Raw genomic sequence first — 27,933 nt, 5'->3', positions numbered from 1 at the left:
CTGAACACTTTCAAGCACCCTTTGGATCTCGACAAGCCCAAACGCTTAACCATCCCCAGTTGGTGCTTGTTTTACCTCAGGGATCTCTCAGATCTAAGCAAGAATCCATCAAAAAGGACTATCAAAAACTCCAACACCAGCCCAAAGTTCCTGAACATAATCAAACAACCAAGTCTATCAAGATCTCTTGAACTTTCTGTAAAATACATTGGACCCTTTTCAAAGCCCCTGGAACCTCTTCAAGGAATTCCTGAACTCCAGGATGCTTGGAAGCCCATCAAAGACCCATTCAAGAACCCAGGAAACCCATGCAACTAATGCAGTCATGCCTTAAACTCATCTAACAAACACCCTTGAGTACCTCATGTATATTTATATAAGAGCTTAAAACAGACCATAGGAACCTTTACAAGAACTCTTTTAAGCCCTGAGGAAATTTATATAATATAATATGCAACTTTGAATCTCCTCAGCACCATCAAAACACCTTCTCAAGTACGTCTTCTCAGCAAAATACAGGAAGTAACTTTTGATGAAAGTCTTTAACAAGAAACTTTAACAAATAATGTTGGGGGTCAAACCCGGGTGGCCTCACCTCGCTGAGGATCACCCAGACCGGCGAGTCCGTTATCACTGAGAGACGCATCGCCTCCAGTGGCCCAAAGGTGGGGTCTACCTCCCCCTCTGCGATGCCGTTCTGGAAGGTTCCTGGAACAGATGACGATAAAAAGGGTAATCAGACCGGAGGAACAGGTTTAAAGGAATCTGGAACCACTGACTCTGAGGTGGTATGGGCCTCTTTTACTATTGACCTTGTTGAGCACTTTTACTGTAATATAAGAATTTGAGGCACTTAGAGTTTTTTGTTTGTATTACATTTAATGCAGCTTTATATTTCTTTTTCTACGTGAAAAGAAAGTATCTGTTAATGTGTTGAAAGTCAGTGAAAAACTGAAGGATTAAGTGTTCCTTTGAGTGTTGAGAATATTCTTCTACTCCTTAAGCTAAATATACGATTTAATCCCCTCTTGGATTAGCCGGAAAAAGAATCCTCAGAAAGATGAAAACAGGGCTGTTTTTCTGACTTCATGAAAAGTGGACCTTTTAAAGATACGTGGTTCACAGGCCAGTTAAGCCACAACCATAATCCGATCGTAAGGACATGATGCATTGCTGCATATTAACTACACAAAAGTTTCTACAGTGGCATAAGTGAACACAGCTCTTCAATGGCCTCTTAAATCTTACACCCTTACATCCCCTGGAACTTTTTAAGAAACCTTGACACATCCCCACATACACCTGAAGCCACGTAAGAGTCCCCTCAAAGATATCTAGAAGACCTTTGTAACATCTCTAGGTCTTTTGTACATCTTTCTAGTTCCATCAGTAACTTTGAAACCTCCTTAATGATAGCTGGAATCCCATCCAACATTATTTTAACTTTTTCAATTGCAATTTCAACTTGAAGAAACTTCAAAGGAACTTTGAAGCACTTTGACACCCTCAGATTTTCTATTATTCTCACCTGGATTGACATTTCTAACCAGCCATGGAACCTGGAGGAACTTGGTTTTTGATATTTGGACAACCCTTTGAACCTGATAAAGAACACCAACAGCCTATTTGACACTTGATGCCTTGGAGTAAAGCTTTTGGACAAAAAGCCACTGAAACATCCTGAAGAACTCCTGAACACTCTCAAATCAGTCAAAGCCTATCAGGCACACACAGAATGGCGTTTCTAACAAGCCCTGGAACCTGGACTCGGTTACTTGGAAACCCCACTTTGGAATCTCTGGAATCTCTCTTTGTATTCTGTGAATCCCTCCAAGAAACCAGGAACCAAGGATCCCTGTCCAACACTATATCATAAATTATTAATTCACCTGATACCTCAGAATTAACCTTTGGAACATCCCAAAACCCACTGAAACTTCACAAGGGTTCCTAAGCACCTGCCCCAAAACATCCTATGGCCCTCCCAAAGAACTTAACCCTCCCTGAACACTAGGATGCACACTTTGGATCTCGCTAAGCCCAATGGCCTACGTGACCATCTTGTGATGGTGCCTGTTTACTTAAAGGACCTCTCAGATCCAACCAAGGATCCAAAAAGGTTTCAGCCCCTCAAAACGTTCTGAAACCTCTAACCTGAAAGAATTAGCACACCCTTAAACATCTACAGCAGCAATAAAATACAAATAAATGCAGACGTAATATGATAGTTTAATCTGAAGTGTCCTTTATTGGAAAGATGCTCCACTCGTTTAAATACATCCAGATCTAACAACCATTAGAGTACGTATCATGAGTTTTTAAGCGATATGTTCTCGGGTTATTATTTATTTATTCATTAGTTGATGGAAGTGAGTAATTAAGGGCTTTATATGCTTTCTCTTGCTAATGTTTATTAAGAGCCATTACATTTACCCAAAGTCCATTAACTGTTCCCTGCGGTTCAGTTTGACTGTCTCCATCAGAACCCATCTGTCCTCCTGCTGGTGTTGACTCTTATTTCCGCTCAGTGAAGGTTGGGTTTGGTGTCTCTGCACCTCAATGGAGAATAATCCCTCAGAAGATTCATTTTCTGGGATTATCATGCTGGCAGTGATGCTTCCAGGTACTGTGACCCCAAAAAAGAGCAGCGCCTGGATGTGTGTATTGTTTTATCACTGGGTATTATCTGTTATTATTGTGGGCTTTTGTTCAATATCCAGCGACGTGTGTACTGAGAGCTTTTCCCAGAAACAGAGATCACACAGAGACAGACGATGCAGAAAATAAAACCCAGAGGTACTGTGCTTAAGTATCATTTTCAAGCCAACACATTTATTTGGCATGATGTACACCCTGAAACTTATTCTAAACCTTCAATAAAACCTTAAAATAATTGAATAATATGAATGTATTTCATTTACAGGATAGAATCCAGTGTCTTCATGACTAACAGAGTCTCTGCAAAGCGTTTAGACCTGAAACTTGGTGAAGAAACCCTGAAGTTTGAGGACGACCATTAAATATCCCATTTCCTCCTCTCTAACATGCTGTTCAGTCCTGAATCTGCCAGACTGTTGATCTGCTTTTAAATATGAGAACAATCTCAGACGCTGAGCTGTTGTGTGTTTCTCTGCAGACACAGAACATCCAGAGGCATCACACTGAAATTAATAGAGTAAAGACGAGACGGCCGGATCGATCGGCCGACTCATCTGAAAAATTGATGAAGGGGATAAAGAGCTGCTGGTAATTCATGATGTCACATCAAACCTTGCCCTCCTCTCCTCCTGCACGCCTTCCTTCTTCTGTTGTGTTTCTTTAAAGGTCACAAAACTGTTTTCTTTTGGAAAAAAACACCATGGGGCAAAATGAACATCTTATCTGTTTGAAATGTCTATATCCTGATATGTGTAATATTGTATCACAGTATTCATATTTATGGTGCTAAAGTCAATTGTAGCGCATTTAAGGCTGTATGATGATAAACAAACATCTGTATTCAATTTGAGGAACAAATTTAAGGGAAATTATAAATAAACTGAAAAACAAATCAAAACTATATGAAATCTATTTTATTATGTGCAATAAAACAAAGCATGATATAATTACAAAATAAACTGCAATTTCTGAAGAAATTGCAGTGTGAATGCTGTCTGCTGAATAGCTTACGCTAATCTGCTAATGCTGCGCTTGAATGTTGAATGAATAGAAGTATGAAAGATGTGTAAGGTGATGAGAGTGAGTCTGGAGGTGAGGAAGATGACTGAGGAGGTGATGAGGACGATGGAGGAGTTTAAAATGGAAGACCAGCCTTGAGAAATGCTTGAGAGACCATTCAAATGTCTGTCCTGTGTGTGTGTGGGTGTGTGTGTGTCAACTGAGCTCCAACTGACCTCAAGTGACCTCCTGCTGAACTCAGCTGTTGCCGTGGCAATGGTTCATGAGTAGCAGCTGTGTGACTTCTTAGTTTGGCAGTTGATTTTAATGAGATTTAAGCTGAAAACACCCTCTCATACTTCTGTGCTTGTGTCAAGACAGTAAATGCTATCAACACAAAAATTAAATGTGACCATCACAAGGGCCTGGTGAAGCTGTCATTTGGATTTTATGTCTCTACTGCCAAAAATGTTGCCAGGGCGGTGAAATACAAAAGTGCTCACATTTGGAGTACTCCAGAAATGTTTAACATTAGAGCAGATAGAGCAGTTGGTCAAGTTTCTGTGACAGTTAGGCATCTCCAGGCAAAAGTGTACAATTTCTGGTTTTGAGTACCTGTCTAACAGAAGCAGCACAAGAATACCTACGATTTGATACCAAATTTATGTATGTGGAGTGAAAATTGTGGGCTCAGTTGCAATTTGTTTAGAATGTGTCCAAGTTATTTTTCAGCAGCCTCCCCCCTCTGAATTTGAAATCCTGCACTCTGATGTTGAACATTTCACTGAAACCTTATGTGCTTTGAAAGGCGACTGTGAAAAAACTATGAATGATATGAAAACGTTAAAATAGCCTGAAGAAAGCTGAAAGACGTGTGAATATTTTAAAAGTAGAATGGAGTGTCTGAGTGAATGTATGAATGAGTTTTGAAGTCTTGAAAAAGGTTGAAAATGTTGAATTTTTGAACGTTCCACCATTCATTTGAATGGGCAAAATGTCCGGGAAAAACGGGAATACCTCGTGGACGCACTTTGATCCATCAAGGATTATGTTGCAGCCATTACAGCCTGTTTCACTGCTGCTGGATGAACACATCTAATGGAGACATTCCAGTAGATTTCCTGAGATTCAGAGCTTGGTCCTAGACTGCTGTTTCCCATTAATAAAGTGCTATATTTATCTGTTAAGTCAGCTGGTATTATCCTCAAAAAACCTTCCAACTCCTGTAACTTTTACCGCTGCTGTTATTCTTTGTCTGTTTCTACACTACAGGACCAGCCACTGCTGCTTCTGTTTTTACTGCTTATATAACCGTCATAAAATAAAATGAGAACTTTCCCAAAACTGTGAACTTTACGTCAGCGGCTAAACTCGTAAATGTCCCACAAAACCATTTAACAGAGCTGCCCTCAGTGTGTGTGTGTGTGTGTGTGTGTGTTCCTTTCTTTCTGAGGACCAACTTTAGCCTCAAGAGTGACGACATTTTTGGGAAGACAGAATATTATAAAGTCACTTCTCTCAGAGTTTCTTGATGGTTTATAATTGATTTTAGGATTAAAGATAGAATAAGTTTTGGTTTAAGGTTAGCATAACAAGCTAGTGAGTGTATTACGTCAATGAGAGTCCTCACAAGTCTAGAAGTTCAAACGTGTGTGAGTTTGTCCTCATTGAAGCAGACAAACAAAAGCACAGGAATGTTGTCCTGAATAACTCTCCTCTCTGTTAGCACACAGCTCGTTAAGCTCGTTAGGACGATCATCAGACTGTCTGAACATCATGAGTTAGCATGTAGCACCAAGCAGGTCGTTCAGGTGACACTCCAGCAGCTGATGCGGTGTCATCACTCACCTATTCTGATGAATCCGTCTTCTGTCCGATGGTACTTTGGTGTTTTCTCCCTCCCTTCTGTCAAGGCCTCTTTCTCTGCCTGGATATTCTGGGAGGCAAACAAAGACACATTTACTACCTCATTAAAGTGATTTATAACAGCAGAATTAATAAACAAAAGGATGGAAACACAAGAACACTGCTACAAGTCCGACAATGAAAGCTTCTGAATGGAAGGTTAAAGGTTTTAAAATGAAATAAATCAGACAAATAAAACATTTATTTTCCATTCATGTGTGCGTGAGACAAAGTTTGTCAAACGTCCCGTGGTTCAGGAGAAAAGTGGATTGTCCATTAGCCGCAGGGTTGGCAGCAGGACATAGAACCCCATGCATTGTGGAGTGAGTAAGTGAATAGAAAAGCTCTAGATGAATGTCGACCATTTAAAATCTAAATTTCATTTTAGTAATTAAAAACGTGTGTCTGTCTAAATCTAAATTTAAATATGGTAAAACTTCCAGTAGCTAACATTTCAGTGTAGTTATAGCAGGCCTGCTTATGATGCTGATGGTGAAACGGCGTCTTCATTTTCAAACTGGCCAAAATGTGCAACATAAACGTGTAAATCTGAAGATTCAGACTTTTACATTTAAAGATTAAAGCTACCACCACCAAGTTAATCATTCTGTATTCTGCAGCATCGCTACCGACATGTTTTACTGCAACTAGCAAAGAGCTGAAAGGGGAGCAATTCTAGCAACAGTGTAGATCAAAGCAAGATGACCCAAAAACTTTCAGTGGGTCAAGAAGAGTTTTTAATGCTCTAGTCTAAAAAAGAAAGTCTGCATTCAGAGGGATTCCAGGCAAAAAGCCTTTTTCTGCACAGGAAGATTTGAACAATGCATTTCAGGGGGTGGGGGGGTTAGACTAACCCAGCTTCATGTAATAAGCATGTGTAGACAGTGTTTGTGTAATTGCTCTCACCACCAGACAGGGGAGACAAACGTTCTTCACTGCAGCTTTAAATTCAACACGGACGTTTGAATTTAGATTATTCTTTTGACGTCATCCTTTGTTCAAATCTTCTTTTTCAAATCTGTCGAGTAAAGCTGATCGGGTTTGTTGTTTAGAAACAAAGAGTTGCTTTAAACTAAAGTCTGATTCCAGCCTGCGCTTGTTTCTTTCTTTTGGGCTTGTTTGGTGAGTCTTTTGGTTTTGAGGGGTTTGTTTGGATGTTTTTTTCCAATGTAAAAAATGGCGGTGCAACATGGCTGACTTGGTAGAAGAAGACCTGCTCCCTTTGTTGATAAAAAAGAGCTCATTATAAGGTAACATACTTATAGATATAGTTTTATATTTCTGAACTTGACCCTTCCTTACAGATCCTCTTTTCCCATCAGTCCTTGAACTCATCTCCCTCTCCTCCTCTTCTTCTGGTCAGCTTTACCCTCGAAGCCGCCTGAACCTTCGCAGTCACCCATCTCAGCTCTCTGTAAGTGTTCCTTTCCTCTCTACTGAGGTTGATCTCAGCAGGAGCTCCTCTTCCTCTCTGTATATGTCGCTCTCTCCTGCTGAGACACTTAGTCTTAATCAGCCTTCGCCTTACAGTCGACCACAGAGCAGGAAGACGCAGTGATTTTTTCACTCTGCCTCATCTTCCAGGGACCAGACACTGAGGCAGTTTTAAGTAATATAAGGTTCTGATGCTGTGTCCATCATTTTTATCTGTTATAAATACAAAACTAAATATCTGACATCTGGGGACAAAGAGCTCAAACGTAGTCCTACAGGGCAGGAAACACGGACGGACAATCAATAAACATCCACTTGATGTAAAGGTCAGACTGAAAGTGAATGTACCTGAAATGTTGCTATCCCAGAAGAACTGTAAAAGTAGGTTAAAGTTGAAGCAGGAAGTGCGTAACTAAACTATGATTAATGTTTGTTACAATATTACTTTGCTTCTCCAAAAATACATTCGTCTAACCCATTGGTTTGATTCCAACCTTCTGATCTTCTGACGGCTGGACTTCTTCAACCCCTCAGACATCTTTTTAGAGACTTCAGTGTGTTTACAGAAAAGACAAAGCTAAAACAAATCCAGACCCAGGTTTTTGTGATTGGTTACTGGTTCAGAATCTGGTCTGAACTGGGTTTTTAGACTCACATCGAACGGCAGAACCTCCACTGACGTGTTAAAAAGTTTGTCTCCTGGATGTTCGATGTTTCCGCTCCGAAAGAAATACCTAAGAGATAGAAGAGACACAGACAGACAGGTAGATTTGTCTCCATTAATTGCTGTGAACAGTCATTATGGTAGCACTAATGGTAGTTAGAATAGTACATGTACTGGCAGAAGTACTTTTGGTGTCTCTTAAAAAGTCTGCCCAAAAGTACCCTGAAATGCCCTAGATAGTATCCCTTACCCCCCACAGGTGGACTGTAGTAGCTCTGTGTATGTTGAACCCTCTAATATCTTTGGTTGCCCCTCACACCCTATAACCTCTGGTGTCCACCATATCCCCTAAAAACCGATAGAGCCTTCTAGTACCTCAGAGACTTTGTAACTCTTTGACACCCCTAAGACTGTGATTGAGACGATCCTGTGTTGCCCTCTGAAACTCCTAAGATCCCTAACCACCAATAGCATTTCCTAGTTAACTGCCCTGACTTCTTCTGGCACTTTCAAGACCCTGATAATTCAGGTGTCTGTAATGCTTTGCCTTCTACTGCCCTCTCAGTCCAATGGGCCTCAGTCATACCCTGGAAACCTCTCAGATCTTTTGCCACTCTTGAAATGTGCAAGTATGCTTCCTTCTCATGCTACAACTCCTCATAACCTTGGACCTTAGACCCAGACCCTGTAACTCCCTAGCGGGACTAAGCAACCCCGATTTACCATCCAATACCCTTCATGTAGCCCCTATTACCCTGCATCGACTGGTTTGTCTGTAACACCCTCTCACCTCTTGAACCTCTCAGAAGATGCAAGGTCCTTTTATCATCTGGTACCCCTTACACCCTAAAACCCCTCATACCCTTAAAAGTTATACCCTGTAAGTCCTTCGTACGACTTTGCAACCCCAAATTACCCTCTTGCACCCTTCATGTACCCATAATATTGTGTGATGCCCTGACTTCTCTGGAACACCCTCTCAGTTCTGGTACCCCCAAAAAGATGTAAGGTCCCTTGTATCCTTAGAACGTATACCCTGAAACTCCTAGGTACCAACCTCTCGATGCGGACAGGTGTGAAGAATCGTATCCGTATAAAGTCCCCCGCTACGGGTGTGAAAGCCCAGAAGAAGTCCTCCCCCAGGTAGGCTTTCTCCAGGGTGAAGTGCTGATAGGTCTTCAGGCTGGTCGTCACCTCCGCCAGCGGGTTGGCGTGACCCTTATGGAGGGTCTGTTTCCCAAAGTCCTTATCCTGCAACCAAACATTGTTGAATTGGTATTTGTCGGTGGATTTGTTCAGTTGTTATTTACAATAAGTGAGATGGGTTAAGACATCAGGGAGGTTTGTTTTTCTTTATGTTTGTGTTGTCTCTCTGCATCTCTGAGAGTCAACAGGAATAAGATACATCACTGAGCAGTGACCAGAAAATAATATTAAGCGTTAGTCATTTCAGATTACCAACAGCATCTCACACAGACTGGTATCACTGCCAGAACTGCTAGCCGTCCTTGATGACTAACCCAGTTTCAGGTCAGTGCAGACACATCATAAAAATGCTCAAGTGAAGCGTGACATCACTGTTGGTGTTATTTCGATGCATTTTAAGAGAACGATCTTTGCTTTGACATGTCCATCAAAGAAAAGTACACCTGATTGCACATTTTCCAAAAATTAAATACAGCAACTTTCTTTCCTCTGTTTGATCCAGGTGTCAATAATTTCATCCTTCACTTGAACATCTGATTGAACTATTTGTTTTTGTTTCTCAGAGAGAAAAAAGAGAAACCTGTGACAGCTTTGTACCTTTTGGTGTCCCTGAGACGATGTGAGCCCCAAGCTAAGCTGCTTCCTTCACATGTAACAACAACGTGTCCTTTAGAAGACTTTAGGTTTTCTTGACAACTGCCCTTTGGTGTTCCTAACACTGATCAATGCTAACTGCAAATAGCAACAGTGGAAGAAGTTAAGTTACTATACTGCAACAAAACCTCTGATTGAAGAGGTCTGAGAGCATGCAAGCAAAACCATCACGTCTGAACAACTTTGAACAAGTTCGGAGCTGATAATAATTGAGACAGAAAAAGAGATCAAATAAGTAGGTGCATATTATTTTTAAAGACAGAAAACCACGTTTTCGATGACACTACTCTTTATTAAGATATCTTCAGACAGTGGTTCCCCAAGATTGATCTAATCGGTCACAAAATGATAAACAGGATCAGGAAAATCTTAGAAAACAAATCCCAGAAAATTCAGTTTATATGAGAAAAGTGATACGACTCAGAAACAATCAGTGATCGAGCTGTTGGTGGGTGGATTTAGAAACCATTCGACAGAGCCAGGCTAGCTTTCCCCCTTTGTTTTCACTCTTTATGCTAAGCTAAGCTAACCGACTGTTGGCTCGATCTTACTTTTTAGCATTAAATATATGTATTTCATTTGTAGTACAAAGATATAAGATTAGCATTGATGTTCTTTTCCAACACTCGGCCAAACAGAGAGAACTATTCATCTTAATGTTTGCTGTTTTTCTTTCTTACGTCTTCAGGACTCTCAAAACGATCATCGAGGAAAACAACGACGAGGAGAACATCACTCTTTGTTTGAATCTCTGACAGCTCACAGATGCAAACAGTGACCTGAGCTTAGAAGTAAAATTGCTTCTCTTTTAAGAGTCACAAAGAAGAAACTTTCCAACCTGAGGTCACATGATTCAGTTTCAAAATTCACCATCTCTTTGTCTTCGCTCCGGTGATGCTTCAGACTTGTCCAGAGAAGTTTCTTTGATTTAAACAAATCTCTCGACTTAACTCTCTGTAACAACACTCTCTACAGACGAGTAACTCCAACTTCCACTTTGATTTTTTCAATTTAACTTTAATTATTAAAACTCTGAGCTGATTATTTTACTAAACCAGGGTGAACATTTCAGGCTGGAGGGTAATAGCTATGTTTGGCCTCCCATGCAGCCGGCCTCCGTGGTTCAATCCCCACATCGAGGAGGTGCTGGTCCGCGACAGCCGGATCGATATCCAATTGATCGGAGCAGATTGCAGCAGCAGTCAGCGGGGCCAATATCCATCGCTCTTAACACAGTAATCAGAGACGAGGCGAGGCGTGCGGCTCTGAGCTGCTGCCACCGCCGTGAGATACTGCAGTTTGTGTCTGAACGCTGCGCCGAGCCGACGACTGCAGAGCCTTTCAATCATCATCTCCACAGAGACGCTGGACTGAACTTCCACTGAACCTGAGCGGCTTTCAGACTCACTAAACTCGTCACACTTTCACGCTGACAGCTGACCAGTTCAACCAGTCTGCCGCTCAGTGCTGGAGAGCTTCAAACTTCAGTAACAGCTCAGTATAACATTCATTTCACCGGCTCAGAATCAGAGGAAACACATTCATGTCAGATGACTCTGCAGCCCACATTTGCATTAAGTGCCAACAATCAGTGCCAAAGCAGGAAATAGCTCGTCCCTGTGATGGAGAGCGTGGAGGTGGAGGTGGTGCACGGCTGGGAAGCCAGTTTTCATGCTGCTATGAAAGCTTAACTAATGTTTGCCTTTTAAACCTTAACCTCAATCTTTTATTCACCTTTACAAAGTGTGTTATTGGCATGAAGTGAACCGTGCCTCCACCTCAGCCTTCCTGCAGGGCATGCACAGCTTCAGTACATGTATATATCTTTTAAATTCATCTCCATTGAACGAAAGCCAACCAAGAATGTTCAGATCGGCTCTCAGTATGGTGACGGGGTTTTATCCAGAAAGTTAGATTAAGAAAATCTAAAAATATTGATTGTCTTATTAATTTTTCCGTCAGAGGTTACATAACATTTTAAAAAGTGGAATAATATCTGTCTTTTGTTAGAAACATATGTATTATACTGCTGTGTTGATCTGTGAGATCTGTAACGAGCGCCGTGCATCTTCACATTCATTGTAAATAAAGAAAATGACTCATCATCCCAAATTCTTACATTCAACACTTTAAAGGAAACCATAATTCCCTCCTTCACAAGCTGCCCCAGCTGATTCTTTCAGCCACACCTTCATGTGTTATTGGTTCACTGTTCAGCCCCGAGCTATTATCAGACACTGCACAGAGAGCGAAGGCTAAATGCTCCTTTAAGGAATTCAATACCTCAGAGGAAACTGAACGTAAAGGTGGTCCTTCCTCAGATTTAAGGGTGAAATCATGATGATAAAAAGAGACAGCCTTGCTATATTAAGAAACAGTCTTCCTCCTAAACCTATTTTCAACTTCCAGCTTCACTCTTGCATGACAAAGTGAGTCTGGCCTTTTTATATTTCATATATTCTGCAGACAGCACAAGGTCAACACTGACTCTGCTGGGGGAAACTTTCCGTAGACCCAACCTAACTACGGTCTTCATTATCAGGTCAGGGAGTAAACTATAAACATCGTGCGGCATGTGAGCTTCAGCTCCGATGAAATATTTAAAGTGTCACAACAAGATTCTGAATGAAGAAGACCGAGCCCAAAGACTGACCGTGGCTCTTTTCTAGAAATATGTTAAATCTGAGTGTTTTTTTGGATCAAACCCATGAATTTATCTAACACCACGAAAAGATGAAATATAGAGCCTATGCATAAAAAATGAAAGTACCTACGTGACAGCAGAGCCCAGGGGAAAACATATACAACAACGTCTTCAGTCTAAAGAACGCAAGTTAATGTGACTTTGAATTAAACATGAAAAGTGACTAAAGCAAGTCAGCTGATGTCATCACCCTGTCGTATATAACACACACACACACACACACACACACACACACTCATTCATTCATTACCTTGAGTTTCTGTATTTTCCCAGCCAGAGAGGAGTGCGTGCCGACATGTTGGAAGAGAGACGGTTTGAAGCGGATCCTCAGGTTGGCTTTCTGCCTGTCACAGTGTTTCTGATGGAGAAACAAACAAACAATTACAGACACATAATCTTATTTCAAAATAAGACACAACTAAACAGCCCTGCAGAATACATGAGCTGTCAGCGTCTCCACAGGACTGCACGTTTGAAGCCGTTAGTCTCTTCAGCCTCTTTCAATACATCTGTGCAGGTGTGTGTTTAAACACTTATTGTTGGGATCTACTCACTGCATCCTTCTCTGGGTTGCACACTTTGACCCACATGATGTGGTCGAGCAGCCAGTCGATGGGTTTGTCTTTGTAGAACATCAGCATGAACTCCACGATTAGCGACAGGTCCAAAGACTTAAACATCTTACCTGTCAGACAAGAAGAGAGTTTCAGTTAGTTTAATGCAACGACCAAAAACTTTTTATCCTAAAGGTGCATTTATCCGCCTCTCAAAGTGTCTCATTAGCTTCAAATGTGGATGTATCGCATATTTTCTTTCTCAGAGCGAGCAGGCCGATCTGAAAATGAAGATTTATTTGAAGGTAATTGTTGCGTTTCCTCGACTAATCAGTGACATCTGTGAGCTTTGGATGAAACTGAAAGCTTATAGCTCATTTTGTCAGTAAGGACCGAGGCGGCACATTAATCAGTGAAAGGCTGCGGGTTCAAATCCCAGAGCAGCTGAATCAGGAACATCAGCGAGCTGTCGCTGAGATTTAAACGTCTTCCACTTTTAGGGATGATAAACGCATCATGGCAATCAGGGTCCTCAGAACTACAAACGTGTTAAAGTCTTTGATCAGGGGTTAAAGGTCAGAGTTCAAATAATAAGAGGTTATGGAATTTTGCTGTTGATTACTTTGCCTTAATTTCATGCTAGTTTTTGTGTTTCAGGTTTATTATTATGTATTTGACATCCTTTTCATTAAAACACTGTAAAATGATGAAAACAATCAGGATAATATTATCATTATTTTTATACTTTTATACTTAAATATTCATCATTCCAAATCTTTGTTTTGACAAAGTTTATTTTAACTTAATATCTTGTTGTTTACTAAAAAACTCTATTTTGTAATTTACAACCGTTTCGTCGTTTGTCAACTGTTACAAAATCATGTCCTTAGCTGCTCTAAATAATGTACAAGATATTAAGCTAACAGATTGAGGCTAAAGCTAACAAGCTCCAGGTCATATTATGCTAGCAGACAGAGGCTAAAGCTAACAGACTCCAGGTCATAACATGCTTAGAGGAAGAGGCTAAAGCTAACAGGTTACAGGCCATGATATCATACTAAGAGGTGGAGACTAGAACTAACAGTTCACAAGTTATTGTGTCATGTTGAAAGGCTCAGGATAAAGCTAACACATGCAAGTCATGATATCATGCTAGCAGACAGAGGCTAAAGCTAACATGCAAAGAGACTGAGGCTAAAGCCAGTCCCAGGTCATATGCTAACAGACCCAGGCTCCTGTTGCAGTGTACAGCTAGTTAGCTCTTACATCAGCGACATCACATGTTTGAGAATGAACTTGAAAGTAAGATTGATTAACTTTCAAACCCCAAAAATAACAGAATAGAGCCGCTAACATTAGCTAACAGTATCGTCCATATTCAGCTCCCCCACACTGATTGTTCCAGTGTTGAATTTATCTGGTAACCCCCCAGAATAATGTGGTGAGCTGGAGATATGCTAACTCTTTGCAACCGTAAGTTACTCTAGAAGGAAGTAAGCTTGTTAGCCAGGTATGCTAACATTAGCAGCTCATATAAGAGCAGTTAAATACTCTGTAATCCATTTATTACACTTTTGCACTTTTGTTTCTGGTTTTGTAAAAACTAAAAAACATTGATGTACATCACTTCAACTTAAAGAGAAATACAACAATGAAACACAGTGACTGCAGGCGCTACACAGGTGCAAAATGTCAATTCAGAAAGCTAAGTTCTTGCTTGTAAAGAAATGAACTCATTGAAATAGTGACTGAATGAATCCCTTATTGATCTAGGATGTAAAATTGAACGGATGAATCTGCTGAATTCAAAAAAGGAAGTTAGTGAAATGCACCCTGGAAGTTGTAGTTGTAGCTGTTATCAAAGAAGAACAGATATTTTCTAACATTTATCTTTTCTAACGGGAGAGGTTCGTGTCCATCACTGACACTGAACCAGACTTCCCTGGAGGAGGCCTGGGCGCCCGTCGTCAGTCTTCTTTCTGTGTCTGTCTGAACACGGCGCTGAGCCTTCTGTTCTCTGGGAATTAAAGGTCAAATTCTGAACTGAGCAGACCTTCTCAATGACGAGGGTGAAATGAAAGGCCAACAGAGAGCTCCGTCCGGCTCCAGCCCTCCCCTCAGCTCCGCCCTGATCTATTCGGACATTTCTGCCTCTGCAGGGCCGGATGTGCAACGAGGCAACAGAATTAAAAACCTCCCCCGCAGACATAAATGAGGCTAAAGTTAGCAAATGCAAAACCCAAATTTGAACAGTTGAATTACAGAGAGGCCCCGCAGCGCTGCAGCTCGCTCCCCCGTCTGATGTAATTCAGTGAGTCAGCTTCACCCTGATGAATTTGTGAAAGCAGCCGCTGCTCGCAGGCGACTCAGGGTCGTGGAGGATTCGTGAGGTCAGAAACGAGAAGGAGGAGGAGGATGAGTGGATGTTTCCGATGCTCTGACCGTTGCACAAACATCATCCAGCTCAGAGACAAACTCCTGCTGGGCTCCATCACTTTATTCTCCGTCTATATTCACCTCTGTCTCTCTGTAAATCACTCCCTCTCTCAATCATCTCTCCGTCAAATCCAAACAAACCCTGCCGGCTGACAACAGGCTGAACGTGATAAAACAACGACTTGTGCTTTCAGATCGGTTCAGAAAACAAACAGTGAGAGTGAACAGGATGTAAGGACTGAGCTGCAGCTCCTCTGAGCTCTGTATTGATCAGACAACAGGAATCGTTGGAGGATAATGACTGAATCACGTCTTCAGTGGAAGATCTTTAGGTTTACTTAGTGAGCAACAATGAGCTGTTTTATGTCTCTCAGAAAAGAGAGAGAAGGAGAGGGAGTTAAAGAACTATGTAAAAGGGCATTTTTAAACCTACATCTGCTGAGCTCTTAATGAATAAAAGGTACAAAAAGTTTAGGAATTGCTCCAGTAGATTGTTAAAACAGGCTGTAATGGCTGCAACATAATCCTTGATGGGTCAAAGGTCGTCCACTAAAAGTTCTTGTTGTTTCCACTGACAGGCTCAGATTGTTCTTCTAAGTGTGTGACAACATGACAGAAAGGATCCCTACAGAGATAGACCTGTCAGGGGAAACAATAAGAACTTTGAGTGGACGACCTTTGACCCATCAAGGATTATGTTGCAGCCATTACAGCCTGTTTCACTGCTGCAGGATGAACACATCTACTGGAGACATTCTAAAACTATCTGTGCCTATTAGTCAACTAGACCCCAAAATGTTTTGAATGTTTTTTTTCATCTGTATGTATCTCCATCTTTGTGCGGCTCAGTCTTCGTCAGAAAGGATGGAAGCAGTGTAACAGGAGTCAGCAGAGGAGGACAGAGAGGTGTGTAACCGTGTTAAGACAGACAGGATGTCTGGCACCTCACCTCCGACATGTCGAGAGGGAAAATGAGATGAGGAGAGAGAAGGTGTGAGTGTGCGCTCATATCTGTGTGAGGACCAATTAGATTTTTAGAAGTAGAAAGTGAGACTTTTTTCCTACGAATCCCGTCTTCAAAGAGCCGATCAAATTAGAGCTGAGGTTTAAGTTACTCCTGATGTCGAGAGGATGGGTGTGCGTCGCTCTGCAGCTTCTTTAAAGCTTTCTGAGGGACTCGTTCTTCACAGTTGTGGGCGTTGTTTCAGCAAAAGCAAAGGTATGGGAAAGTCGACTTCAAGAGCCCACTATGCAACTGAAAGCTGTTTTAACAGACGTATATGATGTTATATCTATTTTGGCATAAATTTCAGCACCATGGACAGAGCACAGAGGTCAGATGATCATCGGTCATTTGTTAAGGGGTCTGAGGGGTGTTTGAAATACAGCCAAGTAAAAGGGAAATTTTAGGTTTAGGCTCTGGCTTGTGTGTACTTTGGTTTAACAACATCTCAATGATAATTAAAGAGGTCAAAGGTCAGAGGTCACAGCAGCCTGAAAACAGGATTTACACAGGTCGCTTTGATCTTAAATTAAATCCAGAACAGTTTCTGTTTTTCCTGTTTGCTTTATTCATTGTTTACTTTTGAAATTGCATAAAGAATATAAAATAATTGCATCAGTAAGAAACACTTCGTCTCCTTCTGCATGCTTCCTTCTAGAGCTGATTACTATTACTGACTGATAATACATAAATAATAAAATCATCTTTTTCCTTCAGAACCTACTTCCTGTTCAAACATGAAACTCATCAAGAGTTAAAAAAGCTCACGAACAAATCTAACGTCTCGTGAGATCTTTACATCGTGAATATGTTCATCGTAATAATTATATTGAGTAGATCTGCGTTTCATCCTGCAACTGAGCTGCATGTTTCTCTCTCTTCATCGCCGTCTGCTGTCCGACACAGTTTTCCTCTTTAAAAAGAACAAAGAGTGTGTGATGAAGAGCGAGCTCCACACACACTCCTCCATTAACTTCACAGTCAGAATACCCACAATGCAACAGTTTCATCAGCCTCAGACACACACCAGCCGAGGATTTGTCTCTGAAAGCTTTCCTCCAACAGAAATATGAGTTTGTGCTCCGCGCTCGAATCTGCAATAATCAAATTAAAGGATCTTTAACAGAAACGTGACGCTTCAGCACCGCCTCTAAAAATACATCTGATTCTGTGTGTGTGTGTGTGTGTGTGTGTGTGTGTGCGTGTGTGCGTGCATGCCCGTCCCGCAGGGTTTCAGCAGCAGGGACAATGAAACACTCACGATGACATAATTGATTGTTTTCTGCGCTGCAGTTAGTCAAATCAATAATTCACACTTAAAATGTTTAATTTCTTGTGATGGAGGCGCCCGGAGCAGAGCGCGAGCTCACGCTGCCGTCTGTGGACCGATACTGAAGCTTTCATCCTCATTACTGATAATGCCTTATGCTGATACTGAAGCTGTTTATTGTTGTGAAAAGAGGTTTACTGTAAAGGATCGAGCTGTTTTCTGTTCAGAAAAATATGGACTGAAATGAGATTCATTTCAGGAGGAACAGATTAAATGACGTGCAGGTGAAAAGACTTTAAACTGTGTGAACAAAACTGGACCAAATGTTTTCTCTCAGTTTCCTTTAGATGCAGAGTTGGCTCCTCCTGCACATTACAGTAAAGTCATTTGAAAGCAGGTTTTATTCAGAATATGTTTTTGGGTCTGATGCTGCGAGACAAACGCTGGCCAAAAACATTCTTTTATTTTTCCATCCAAACTGCCCTAAATCTGAGAGGAAGTTATTTTTCTCGATGTCTCTGTTCAATATAATTATATATTTTTAGAGCACCATATGTCAGCATGTAATTAGAACCTGCCGCTGTATTAAAATAATGTTAAAGTGATTAAAGTTAAATCTGTACCAGACTTCAGAGTGAAAACAGACGATTCCAGGAAGAGGAGGCGATCAAAGAAACAAATGTTATATCCTGGAATAAGGAATAGAAGATTGCACTTATTTGCTTTGCCATAAAGTTAATCCAGTTTATGAGCAATAAAGGTAAAAGTATTATTATATGAATAAGTATATGCACTAAGTTTTCCTGAGGGAAACACTCGAGGCAAGATCAGATATAAGGGGTTCATCCTCTGATCTGAGTACGGCAGACGAGTTGGATCAAATCTTGAGAATGTGTTGTTCAAAACAGAAAAAGGATTCTGAAATCAGATCCGATCAGGTGATCCAGTTTAGTTTTTATCTGGTAAAAGCTCCAGTTTGTGTTCAAACAGGAACATCAGGACGATCCTGATCCCAGCAGAGGGAGGCTTCAGGCTGGACTTCAGGAACACCATGTCATCAAACAAAACATTTCAGTTTTAATCCAGGACTACAGGAAGATGAACACACTGATCCAAATCATTTTGATCCAGATTAAACTTTTTAACACCTGCGCTCTGAGGAGTGGGAATGCTCGCCGGGTTAACAGGAAGAAAGCCGCCTGGAAATCAGAAAACAGTTTCATCAGGCACTCAGTGCTACTAGAAGTTGGCGTGCGCAGGTTTAAGTTTTATCACGTCAGATAAATATTAGCTCACTGTTCAATGGTTGATGAACTTCCCCTGTGCCATGAATCAAGCCCTGGTTTACCTGTGACAGGTACACAGGATTGTAGAGTCAAAGCGAGGCTTTCAGGGAACCCATGTAAATTCAGATGATGTCTTCTTCTATAGCAATGATATCATACAATCAAGATTTACTTCATAATACTACATCAAAAAACTTCAAACATTTCTTTGTGTCCTTCCAACACTTAAACTTTGTGACATTTCATATCACAGAAAACCTGTGATTGATTATCAGTAAACGGGGACCCGATCAAATATTAGTTAAGGTTGTGAAAGTCTGGTCCTAAAAACCCGGCCTGTCCCTTTAAGTCGTGGATCTGTGCGACATGCATTTTGCAGCTGAAACAGTGTGAGGTGACTTTGTGTTGCTGGCTTGTTGTTCGGCTGCTCGCTGCGTTTCAGCCTCTGGAGGGACGACGAGCAGCGTTTGATTCTTCTGTCCCGGCTGCGGTAACGACGGGCCGAGCACTCAGGGACCTGTTAGAGGCAAGTGGAGCAGCAAAGCCTCATGGGAAGAAAACGATGCTGGGTAATTTCATGTGTGGAGCTGTAAACACAGAGAGGAGGAAGAACTCCCCTCAGAGATACACACACTTTAGATTTGTTCCATTTAGATGAAATCAAACTCACATTTACTCATTTATAAAACTGTTTGGTTTTATTTCATATTGGCACATTTTTATATTTGTGTTCATTTTCATGTTTTTTAGTCGTTTGTTTTTGTTAATTATTGTTAAGATATTTCAGCCACACTTTCCTAAGTTACATTTAAATGATCGTGCATTATTGATTTTTTATGCTCTTTAAGCATTTGGAGGCTCCAGCTAGCTCCGTGTTTGTGTGCTGTTACCACAAACGTGTTGTTTCATCAGACAAGAATCCAAAAATAGTCCGTTTAAAAGGCACCGAAGAGAGCCAGTAACTCAACGTAACCATGACCTGTCCATGATCAAAATATGTGACATTTAATATTCTATCCAATAAACAACAGCTCTATTCTCTGTTCTCCATGTTTTTCAAGTCTGAAAGGCACTATGTATTAACATGTATTAATGGCTTTGTATTGCCAATGTACCGACATCATAAAGGAACTTTAAACCGTCCGTATCGTTCTTAAATCCTCTGACAGCCTGATTTATATCAAAGAACCGGTGTTACTTCCTCGCTCCTGAGGCTCGCCTATCAGGGCAAACGCTAGCTTAAATTTGAAGTTAGCGAACGACAACAAATGACCCACACCCACCAAAACACAAAGAGTTTTATGAAGTGAAGAACGTCAGGAATGTGACCGATGTTTGTGTCAACATCTGCGGGGCGTTCGATTCAGAGGGGCGCTTCGTTTGTTTTTTTTAAGCTAATGTTAGCATGCCTGCTAACCCAGGGGAGTTGCATGCTAGCTAACATCGCAAAATAGTCACTATGTTTCAATTCATAGATACATTTGCTGCTTTGAGTTCTTAAGCACGTTCATTCTGGCTTTAATGTCACAACACAGAGCACTTTAAGCACCCGGAGGGTTTCCTAATGACAGAAAGAGAGCTCAGCCAAACACTGTGTACATCTCCCTCCATCCATCACAACCTTCTTGGCTACGTAGCGCAGGTTGTGTTGAGCTGACGGAACAAATTCAACATCCAGCAAGTTGTTTTTCCAGCAGACGGATTTTGTCGGGTGAAGATAGAGGTCGAGCGTTGGCAATAATACTGCGTCTGGTCGGATTACGCCATTAAACCGAGGAAGAAGGAGCAGTCAAAGGTCACTAACGATACATTGCTAGCTAGGTAAGGTTATCACGAGCAAAGTTCCTTCTCAGGTTATGTTAGTTGTCTAGCCGGCCAAATAACTAACGAACTCGATCCATGATAATATCTAATGCTTTATGACAAAGAGTCTTTATTTTAGCGTTAATCATGACGCGTTCAGGATGCTCGCTCGCTCCAACAGACTGAGAGCGGCAGGATGTAACTGTAGTCGAGTTAACGGTACTTTCTTCATAATGACACACAGCAGACCTTCTTTAACTCCATATTTTTTAACCTATGTGATGGCAGCATGTATCTGAGATGACTTAGTTTCCTCTCAGAGACACACTACCCGGGGTGAGTGTTGAGACTTCAGCTGTTTCAGTTCAGGAGAATCGAACCGGACAGACGACCTTCCTGATTCCTGGCTGTGTGTCTCGAGCCGCCCGTCCGGCCTCCATCTGTCCGAGCTGAAATCAGTCCTGAGCCAAAATCTGACTCCAGATCGGCTTGTGGTTCCAGGCGAGTAAAACCTGCGTTCCACATGTCAGCGTGGGCTGATTGGAGCACAGAAGTCATTGATTAACCCTGACAGAATAATTAGAAACCAGATCAGATGGAGGCTGATGCTTCAATTAATCTGCAGGATTTAATTTAACCCTCAGATGGAGCTCCGCACGGCTGGAAGACCTGAGAGCAGTTTCCTGTTTCACTTCCTGTCCGAGGCTCCGAGCATCGCTGCTTCAACCGAAACTTTACCGCTTCACATTAAGGTCGTTCTTCACTCTTTAAAAACATTTCAATGATCTCATCTCAAAGGTCCACTTACTCGCTGTCACGACCTTCAACCACATCTTACATCCGAACTCAGCACATGACGGATGACCATCGCTGGAGACTAAAACCAGGAAAAACACTCACAACTAGAATATAAGCTTACAACAAAGGAACAGGAAGTCATGTTGGTTTATAACAAAGCTACTTTCACTGTTGCTTCCAGTCCTCCTATTTTAGACTCAGCAGGTCTGTTATTATAAATATCCTGCTCCACGCTGAGCTGTACTTATGGAGGTTTATCTTCAGGTAAATGTCCCCCAGACACAACACAGAGGAGGAACTCAAATGGTCTCAAACTTTCTGACATAAATGTCGTGGCCTTAGGCCCAACATCATTAGAAACCATCTCAGACAATATCCGTGAAGCTTTGCGTGATTCATTTCATGTTTTATCCCCCAAAAGAATCTTTACAATCTGAGCACAGAGGAGGTCAAATCACCACAACAGACGCTGCAGAATCTGCAACTTATTTTAATTAGTTTTCTCCAAACTGAACTTTTAAAGGCTTTTTATTACAACACCTTTTTATTTCCATGATATCTCATCTGTTCTATTATCAACAGACGTCCTAGTTCCTGTGTTTTATTCTGAAAGGGTCAAACGTAACCAAAACAGGAAATTCAGCCAACTATTCAGACACATAAAATGCTGTAACAACCAACTTTATGCTCTTACAAATATGAGGGCTCATCTTTCTTTAATCATTTAATCTCTGGACTCATCTGCCTCTTTGCTTCAATAATCTGGTGTTACGTTTATTTTGGTGCTTTCATTTTGGAGCAATTTGGCAGAATTTCCTTCAGGATTTATGTGGTTCTATCTTATCTTTACTCAGAAAGTTCTGCACAAATGTTGTCGTCTTGTCAGTAACAGCAGCGACTCACCGATGAAGCCGAGCTGGGAAAACTCGAGGATCATCCACTCCTCCGACGGCTGCTGCAACGCGAAGTTCTTCATGGTGGTGAAGTAGTTCGGACGAGCGACTATGTCGTCCTCTAACTGTAGAGAGAGAGAGAGAGAGAGAGAGAGAGAGAGAGAGAGAGATTACAAATAACATTGTATTCAGAACCACACTCATTGACCTTCTCTTCTTTCTCTGACAGCTGTGCGTCTGATGTGTTTGTTATCTAACTTTTAATTTAACATTTCATGGATAGAATTAGTGGTTCTGTGTTTTCTGGTCAGAGTGGGACCTCCTCAGGACAAAGTTAAACGAGCTGCTGGGCTTCCCGCTGTCTGAATTCATTGTGTTCTGTGAGCTTAAATCAGTGTTTTTCTGAATGGAGTCTGGTGTGTGTGCAGAGAGCGATGTAACGTCTGTGTGTGGTTAAAACAATCATCTTCCTCTGTAACAAAAAGGTCTATCTCTGTAGGGATCCTTTCTGTCATGTTGTCACACACTTAGAATAACAATCTGAGCCTGTCAGTGGAAACAACAAGAACTTTTAGTGGACGACCTTTGACCCATCAAGGATTATGTTGCAGCCATTACAGCCTGTTTCACTGCTGCAGGATGAACACATCTACTGGAGACATTTAAACACTTTATGTCCCATTTAGACCCAAAATATGTATTTGTGGAATAACATCCTCTCATAGCCGTCATTCAAATGTAGAGAGGAGTAAGACTTGTTAATTAAACAATGAACGCACCTCTTCAGTAAATACCTCCTCCACTCTCTCTATCCCAGCGCTGCAGACGCTCAGCTTGTGCAACTCCCTGACAGACGTTTACACCCCCAGCTTCAGTAACGGGGGAGTCAACATGGAGTAATTACCTCCACCACCTGCCCCCCCCCCTCCTGTCACTGCACACCACCGAGGAGCAGCTCTGCAGAGTTCAGAGTGAGTTTAGGTGTCAAAACAGCGAGTCTGGCTCCGTGTTCCTGTCATAACGCTCGGTGTGGGAGCAGCCGAGGCTCCGTCACCTCCAGCTGAGACAATGATGGAGAGGAGATTGCTCCATCGCTGGGAAATAACCCGGTTCAGCTCCGGCAGGGCGAGCTGCGTTCAAGGACACATCACAACAGCCCTTACACAGGCAGGGAAAAAAACTGAGAAAAACACTCATCTGAAGGAAATGTTTCAACTGTGAGAGAGACTGAAAGCCTTCCTGGAAACAGTTTCCTGTCGGAGAGCGGAGAGAACGCCGCCCGTCTCCACCACGAGGAGTTTTATTTTCACCACAGCTTCAAGGCAGGCAGCAAACGAACCCGGCGGTCTGTTCGTCTCTAACCTCTCTGACGCTCTCTGTCTTTTCTTGTGACTCCGCTACAGAAACTTTCCTCAACTCAGCTCCCTATAAGTGAAGCTCCACCCTCTCTGTCGCCCCCTGCAGACTGGCTGCAGTATAGCTCATAAAGCCCGCCTCCTCCATGTTAACAGATGGGACATGAGTCAAACTATAAAATCAAAATACACGTCAAAGACATTTTTCTCCAACATGGTTTCTGTCATTATAGTTAGTTCTTATCATGCTGATTTATGTCACAGTGTTCATTTTTCTCACAAGTTTACTTTTAATTAGTTATTTGAAGCTATAAAAAGGGGGCGTGGCCTCATGATTGACAGCTCTGTGGAAAAATGGGGCTCCTGCAGCGTTCTGTTCCCGAGTAGCAGAGTAGAGGAGGAACGGAGAGAGGAGACGTAACTAACACTAACACTACAGTCAGTGAACTTTCCATCAGCGTGAATATCTGCTTCAGACCGACACAAGAAGCTGTTCTGCTGCAGACTGAGCCCACCTGAGGGCTCCAACACGCCAAGGACACCTGAGGGCTCCAACACGCCAAGGACACCTGAGGGCTCCGACACGCCAAGGACACCTGAGGGCTCCAACACGTCAAGGACACCTGAGGGCTCCAACACGCCAAGGACACCTGAGGGCTCCGACACGCCAAGGACACCTGAGGGCTCCAACACGCCGAGGACACCTGAGGGCTCCAACACGCCAAGAACACGAGGTGTGTGTCGGGTAGAGGAGGGGGCGGGACGTGGATACTGCAGGAAGCTCTGCAGATGAGTTTTCTTCTGTTTATTGGAACTTCTCAGACTTTTCTCAGTTTCATGTGTTTTAATGTATTTATAGTCGTTGTCACTTGTTCAGGTTTGTTTTTGGAACAAAGTCAGCGTTTCCCTCGCCTGACGCTTGGCCGTTCTTCTGTTCGCTCACTGTTGGCACATTTTCTAACAAAGAAGACACTGCTCTGAATGTGTTCGTGTGTTAAATGTGCTTCTATGTTTATGTGTTAAATAATAATCCAACAGTGAAAACAGCCTTTGTCTTCTCTTCTCGGGCAGTGTATATTTTTCAGGTTTTGTATGTTTTGAGTGAAACGCTGAGTCGAGCTGCTGCTTCCTGACAGGAAGCGAAAGGAAATCTTTGGACATGTGAGACAGTTTTTCTTTATGAACCTTTATATGTGAACATATTTCAGCTCTCTCCTGCTGCTCTATTCGAACCTGTTTTCTCCGTCAGAAGTCTTTTTCTTCTCCTTCTTTTCATCTTTAAAGGGAACAAAGAGCGAGTGATGAAGCCACAGAGACACCTCCATTAACGTCCCCGTCAGTCTACCCACAATGCAACAGTTTCATCAGCCTCCCACCGCAGCAGAGAGTTACATCACAGACGCTTTTATTTTAATGGCCGTCCTGATTTATTAGATTCAGAGCGGAGATGAAAAAGTTCAGTGAAGCTGCAGAAAGAGAAACGGACGAGCTGCAGCAGTGAAGGGACGCGCCTGCTCAGAGTTATACTGTCTGTTCTTTATACTTATAATTATATCTATAATTATATGTAACACTTCCTGCAAATGTTTCAAAATAAAAGTCTGTGAGGAAGAAATGATATCCTTTTTTATCTGGAAGGCTTTTATTGTGAAATGCCAAGTGTTTTCTACCTGGACGTAGTAAGTTCCTTTAGACTGAGCGTACATCATCAGGAAACAGTAATCCAGGTTCTGCTTCGTCCTCCACCTGAGGAGGAGGAGGAGAAAAAGGAGGAGAAGAAAAAAGAGAAGGGGAACAAACAGTTGGAGGAAGGGACGGAGGAAGAGGAGGAGCAGTGAGGATAAGAGAAATATGAAAGAGGAAGAAGAGGGAGGGTGGGAGAGACAAAGATTATCAAAAGGAAAAGCTGTTTGCCTTCCTATAAAACACACATATTACACACACACACACACACACATACACACACACACACACACACACACACACACACACACACACACACACACACACACATACAAACAGGCTCTACAATTACAGGGCGCTCAGTAGATAATCAGAAAAATGTCTTCAGGGACAAAAGATGCAATGAGCTGTGAGATCACACAAACACACACACACACACACACACACACACACACACACTCAGTGTAGGTTGTGTGTGTGTGTGTGTGTGTGCGCTGATCCTCCCAGTGTCACCAGTACCGCCTCTCTGTGAGACTAAACTCTGATTAGAGAAACATGCAGCTGTCCAGCCAATCAGCACGCAGCGCTGCAGATCACCATCATCACCATCATGTCGTCCACATCTTCGTCTGCTGATATCTGAACACATTCAGAGGATCAGTTATAACTCCACGCTGTGTTTACCCTCCTGCCTGTGACTGCCTCGTTACATTTCTGCTTTTACGCGTTGGTGAAACACCTGTTCTCCCTTTCAGATAAAAACCAAACATGATCGCGTCTGTCTGTTTTAAAATGCTCGTTATTTTTAGTTTGGTTTGAAGATTTCAGATGCAGTCCAGGAAGTCGGGGAAATCAACACGCTGATTGGCTTTCACGGCACGGCGTCACGTGAATTCACAGTAACGATGACATCGACAAACTGTGCGTGTTTACGCCGCCTGTCCAAAATTTGCATCGCAGTCTGCACGTTCACGTCTTTGTCTGAACACACCTTCAGCTGCACCTCCTTCTGCAGGAACTGAGTCTGGATGAAAGAAGATAATCGTCATCGTACTGGACTTACACCACGGTGATCCATAAACATTGATAAACTACGACCATGACAGATAAGAAGATAACTCACTCCAACAGCTGGAGGAGGTGAAGAGTTTGATTTCAGACACAAAAAAGCTGCTTGTTTCCTTCGTCTCTTATTTTCTTCACTTCAGCGCGTCTCTGAATTTATTCACATCCCGAAGAGGAACGAGATCTCCTCCATCAGTGGAAACAGCAGAAGACACTGAGCATATTCAGCCTGTGTCTCTGCAGCAGACAGATTAAATATCTGCTGTTTTAACAAGAAGGATTAAAGATTGAAATCTGACCGTTTCCATCAACACGTCAGCAGCAGCAGGTGAGTCAACACTCAGCTGCTTCAAATCCACAGCTTGCGTTCTTGAAATCCTACAGCACGCTTTAAAGTGTTTTTGATTCGAGTTTACTTTGATATAAAAAAACTCTTGGAAATATTTAAACTTTATACTTAAAAAAAGACCAAGAGAAGAGGAAAACGGGTGAAGAGTGAAGAAGAAGACGAAGGGGTGGAAGAGAGACGCAGAAGAAGAAGATGAAGGGGTGGAAGAGAGACGAAGAAGAAGAAGACGAAGACACACTGAAACTCGCGGAGCGTCATGCTCTTTCATCGTCTTTCTGTCTTCTCTCTGCTGTTTCACATTTTCTCTTCTTGCTTTGACTTCATCTTTGCTTCATTTGCTTTCTGTCTGTTTTCTGCTCTTATATCGTCACCGGCTCCGTCTGCACCATTTACACGTTTCTGAACTCTGATTATTTGGACGTTACTCATTAATGTGTTCATCACTTTAACACTGCAGCTTATTGTCATGTCTTCATACCGCTGTGTAGTTCAAGGATCAATAAAGTTTGATTTGGCCTTAGTTCAGAATAGTGACATCACATGACGCGGTTATATTTGGTTCTTGTGTTTGTGTCCCACCGATCGTCTGAGCTGTTCACGTCACATTCGACCCTTTAAAGAGACACAGAAGCATCACAGAGCCGCGCTCATGTGATCAACACATGCCGTCTGACTCCTCCAGCCCTGCAGACATGACCCCCCCCCCCCCCCCGCACACACAAACACACGCACACGCACACGCACACGCACCACACGCACACGCACACACGCACGCACACGCACACGCGCATGCACACGCACAGGCACAGGCACACACAGCTCATCCTCTGTTTAAAGTGCTTTTACGACAGAGACTCAGTCGTCTTTTCATGACCCACAAACCGGGAGAAAAGAGAGGGTTATGGGGAGACAGTAAAGTTCACACACAAGCAGCCCTGTCACACAATCACACACTGTTGGAGTGTGTGTGTGTGTGTGTGTGTGTGTGTGAGAGAGTCAGCTGCCTCACCGCATACTAAAGTACAACAGGAAGCAGTGTTTCACAATAAAAAGAAACTTTTATTTTGTTAAACCCAGCGTGTGTGTGACCACAGCGTGACTCTGACAGCCTTTAAAGTCTCTTCTGTTCATGTTGTGCAAACAATTATTTTATTCATGTCGTCTGAAACCTTTAAAGTCGAGTTAAAGTCACTAAATGTTCATGTTTCTGGTCG

The 27,933-nt window shown here is 42.2% G+C and overlaps 1 protein-coding gene across 1 annotated transcript in view; it reads right to left on the bottom strand.

Moving 5' to 3' along the window:
* The window catches only part of mgat4b (alpha-1,3-mannosyl-glycoprotein 4-beta-N-acetylglucosaminyltransferase B), a 92,501-nt gene that overhangs the window by 3,817 nt on the left and 60,751 nt on the right, over positions 1–27,933 (bottom strand). The window contains exons 7-14 of the mRNA XM_069670042.1: positions 25,293–25,368; positions 22,278–22,392; positions 12,779–12,909; positions 12,475–12,582; positions 8,718–8,911; positions 7,652–7,730; positions 5,506–5,593; positions 596–708 (exon numbers count right to left, since the gene is read on the bottom strand). Coding sequence (XP_069526143.1) covers positions 596–708; positions 5,506–5,593; positions 7,652–7,730; positions 8,718–8,911; positions 12,475–12,582; positions 12,779–12,909; positions 22,278–22,392; positions 25,293–25,368 — 904 coding nt within the window. The remainder of the gene's footprint in view (positions 1–595; positions 709–5,505; positions 5,594–7,651; positions 7,731–8,717; positions 8,912–12,474; positions 12,583–12,778; positions 12,910–22,277; positions 22,393–25,292; positions 25,369–27,933) is intronic.

Source organism: Semicossyphus pulcher, unplaced genomic scaffold (assembly GCF_022749685.1).
Source record: "Semicossyphus pulcher isolate SPU_LCO1_2020_fin unplaced genomic scaffold, fSemPul1.0.p SCAF_2, whole genome shotgun sequence".
Taxonomy (NCBI): domain Eukaryota; kingdom Metazoa; phylum Chordata; class Actinopteri; order Labriformes; family Labridae; genus Semicossyphus; species Semicossyphus pulcher.
The sequence above is the reverse complement of the archived record's forward strand: the minus strand, read 5'-3'. Positions and strand labels throughout refer to the sequence as shown.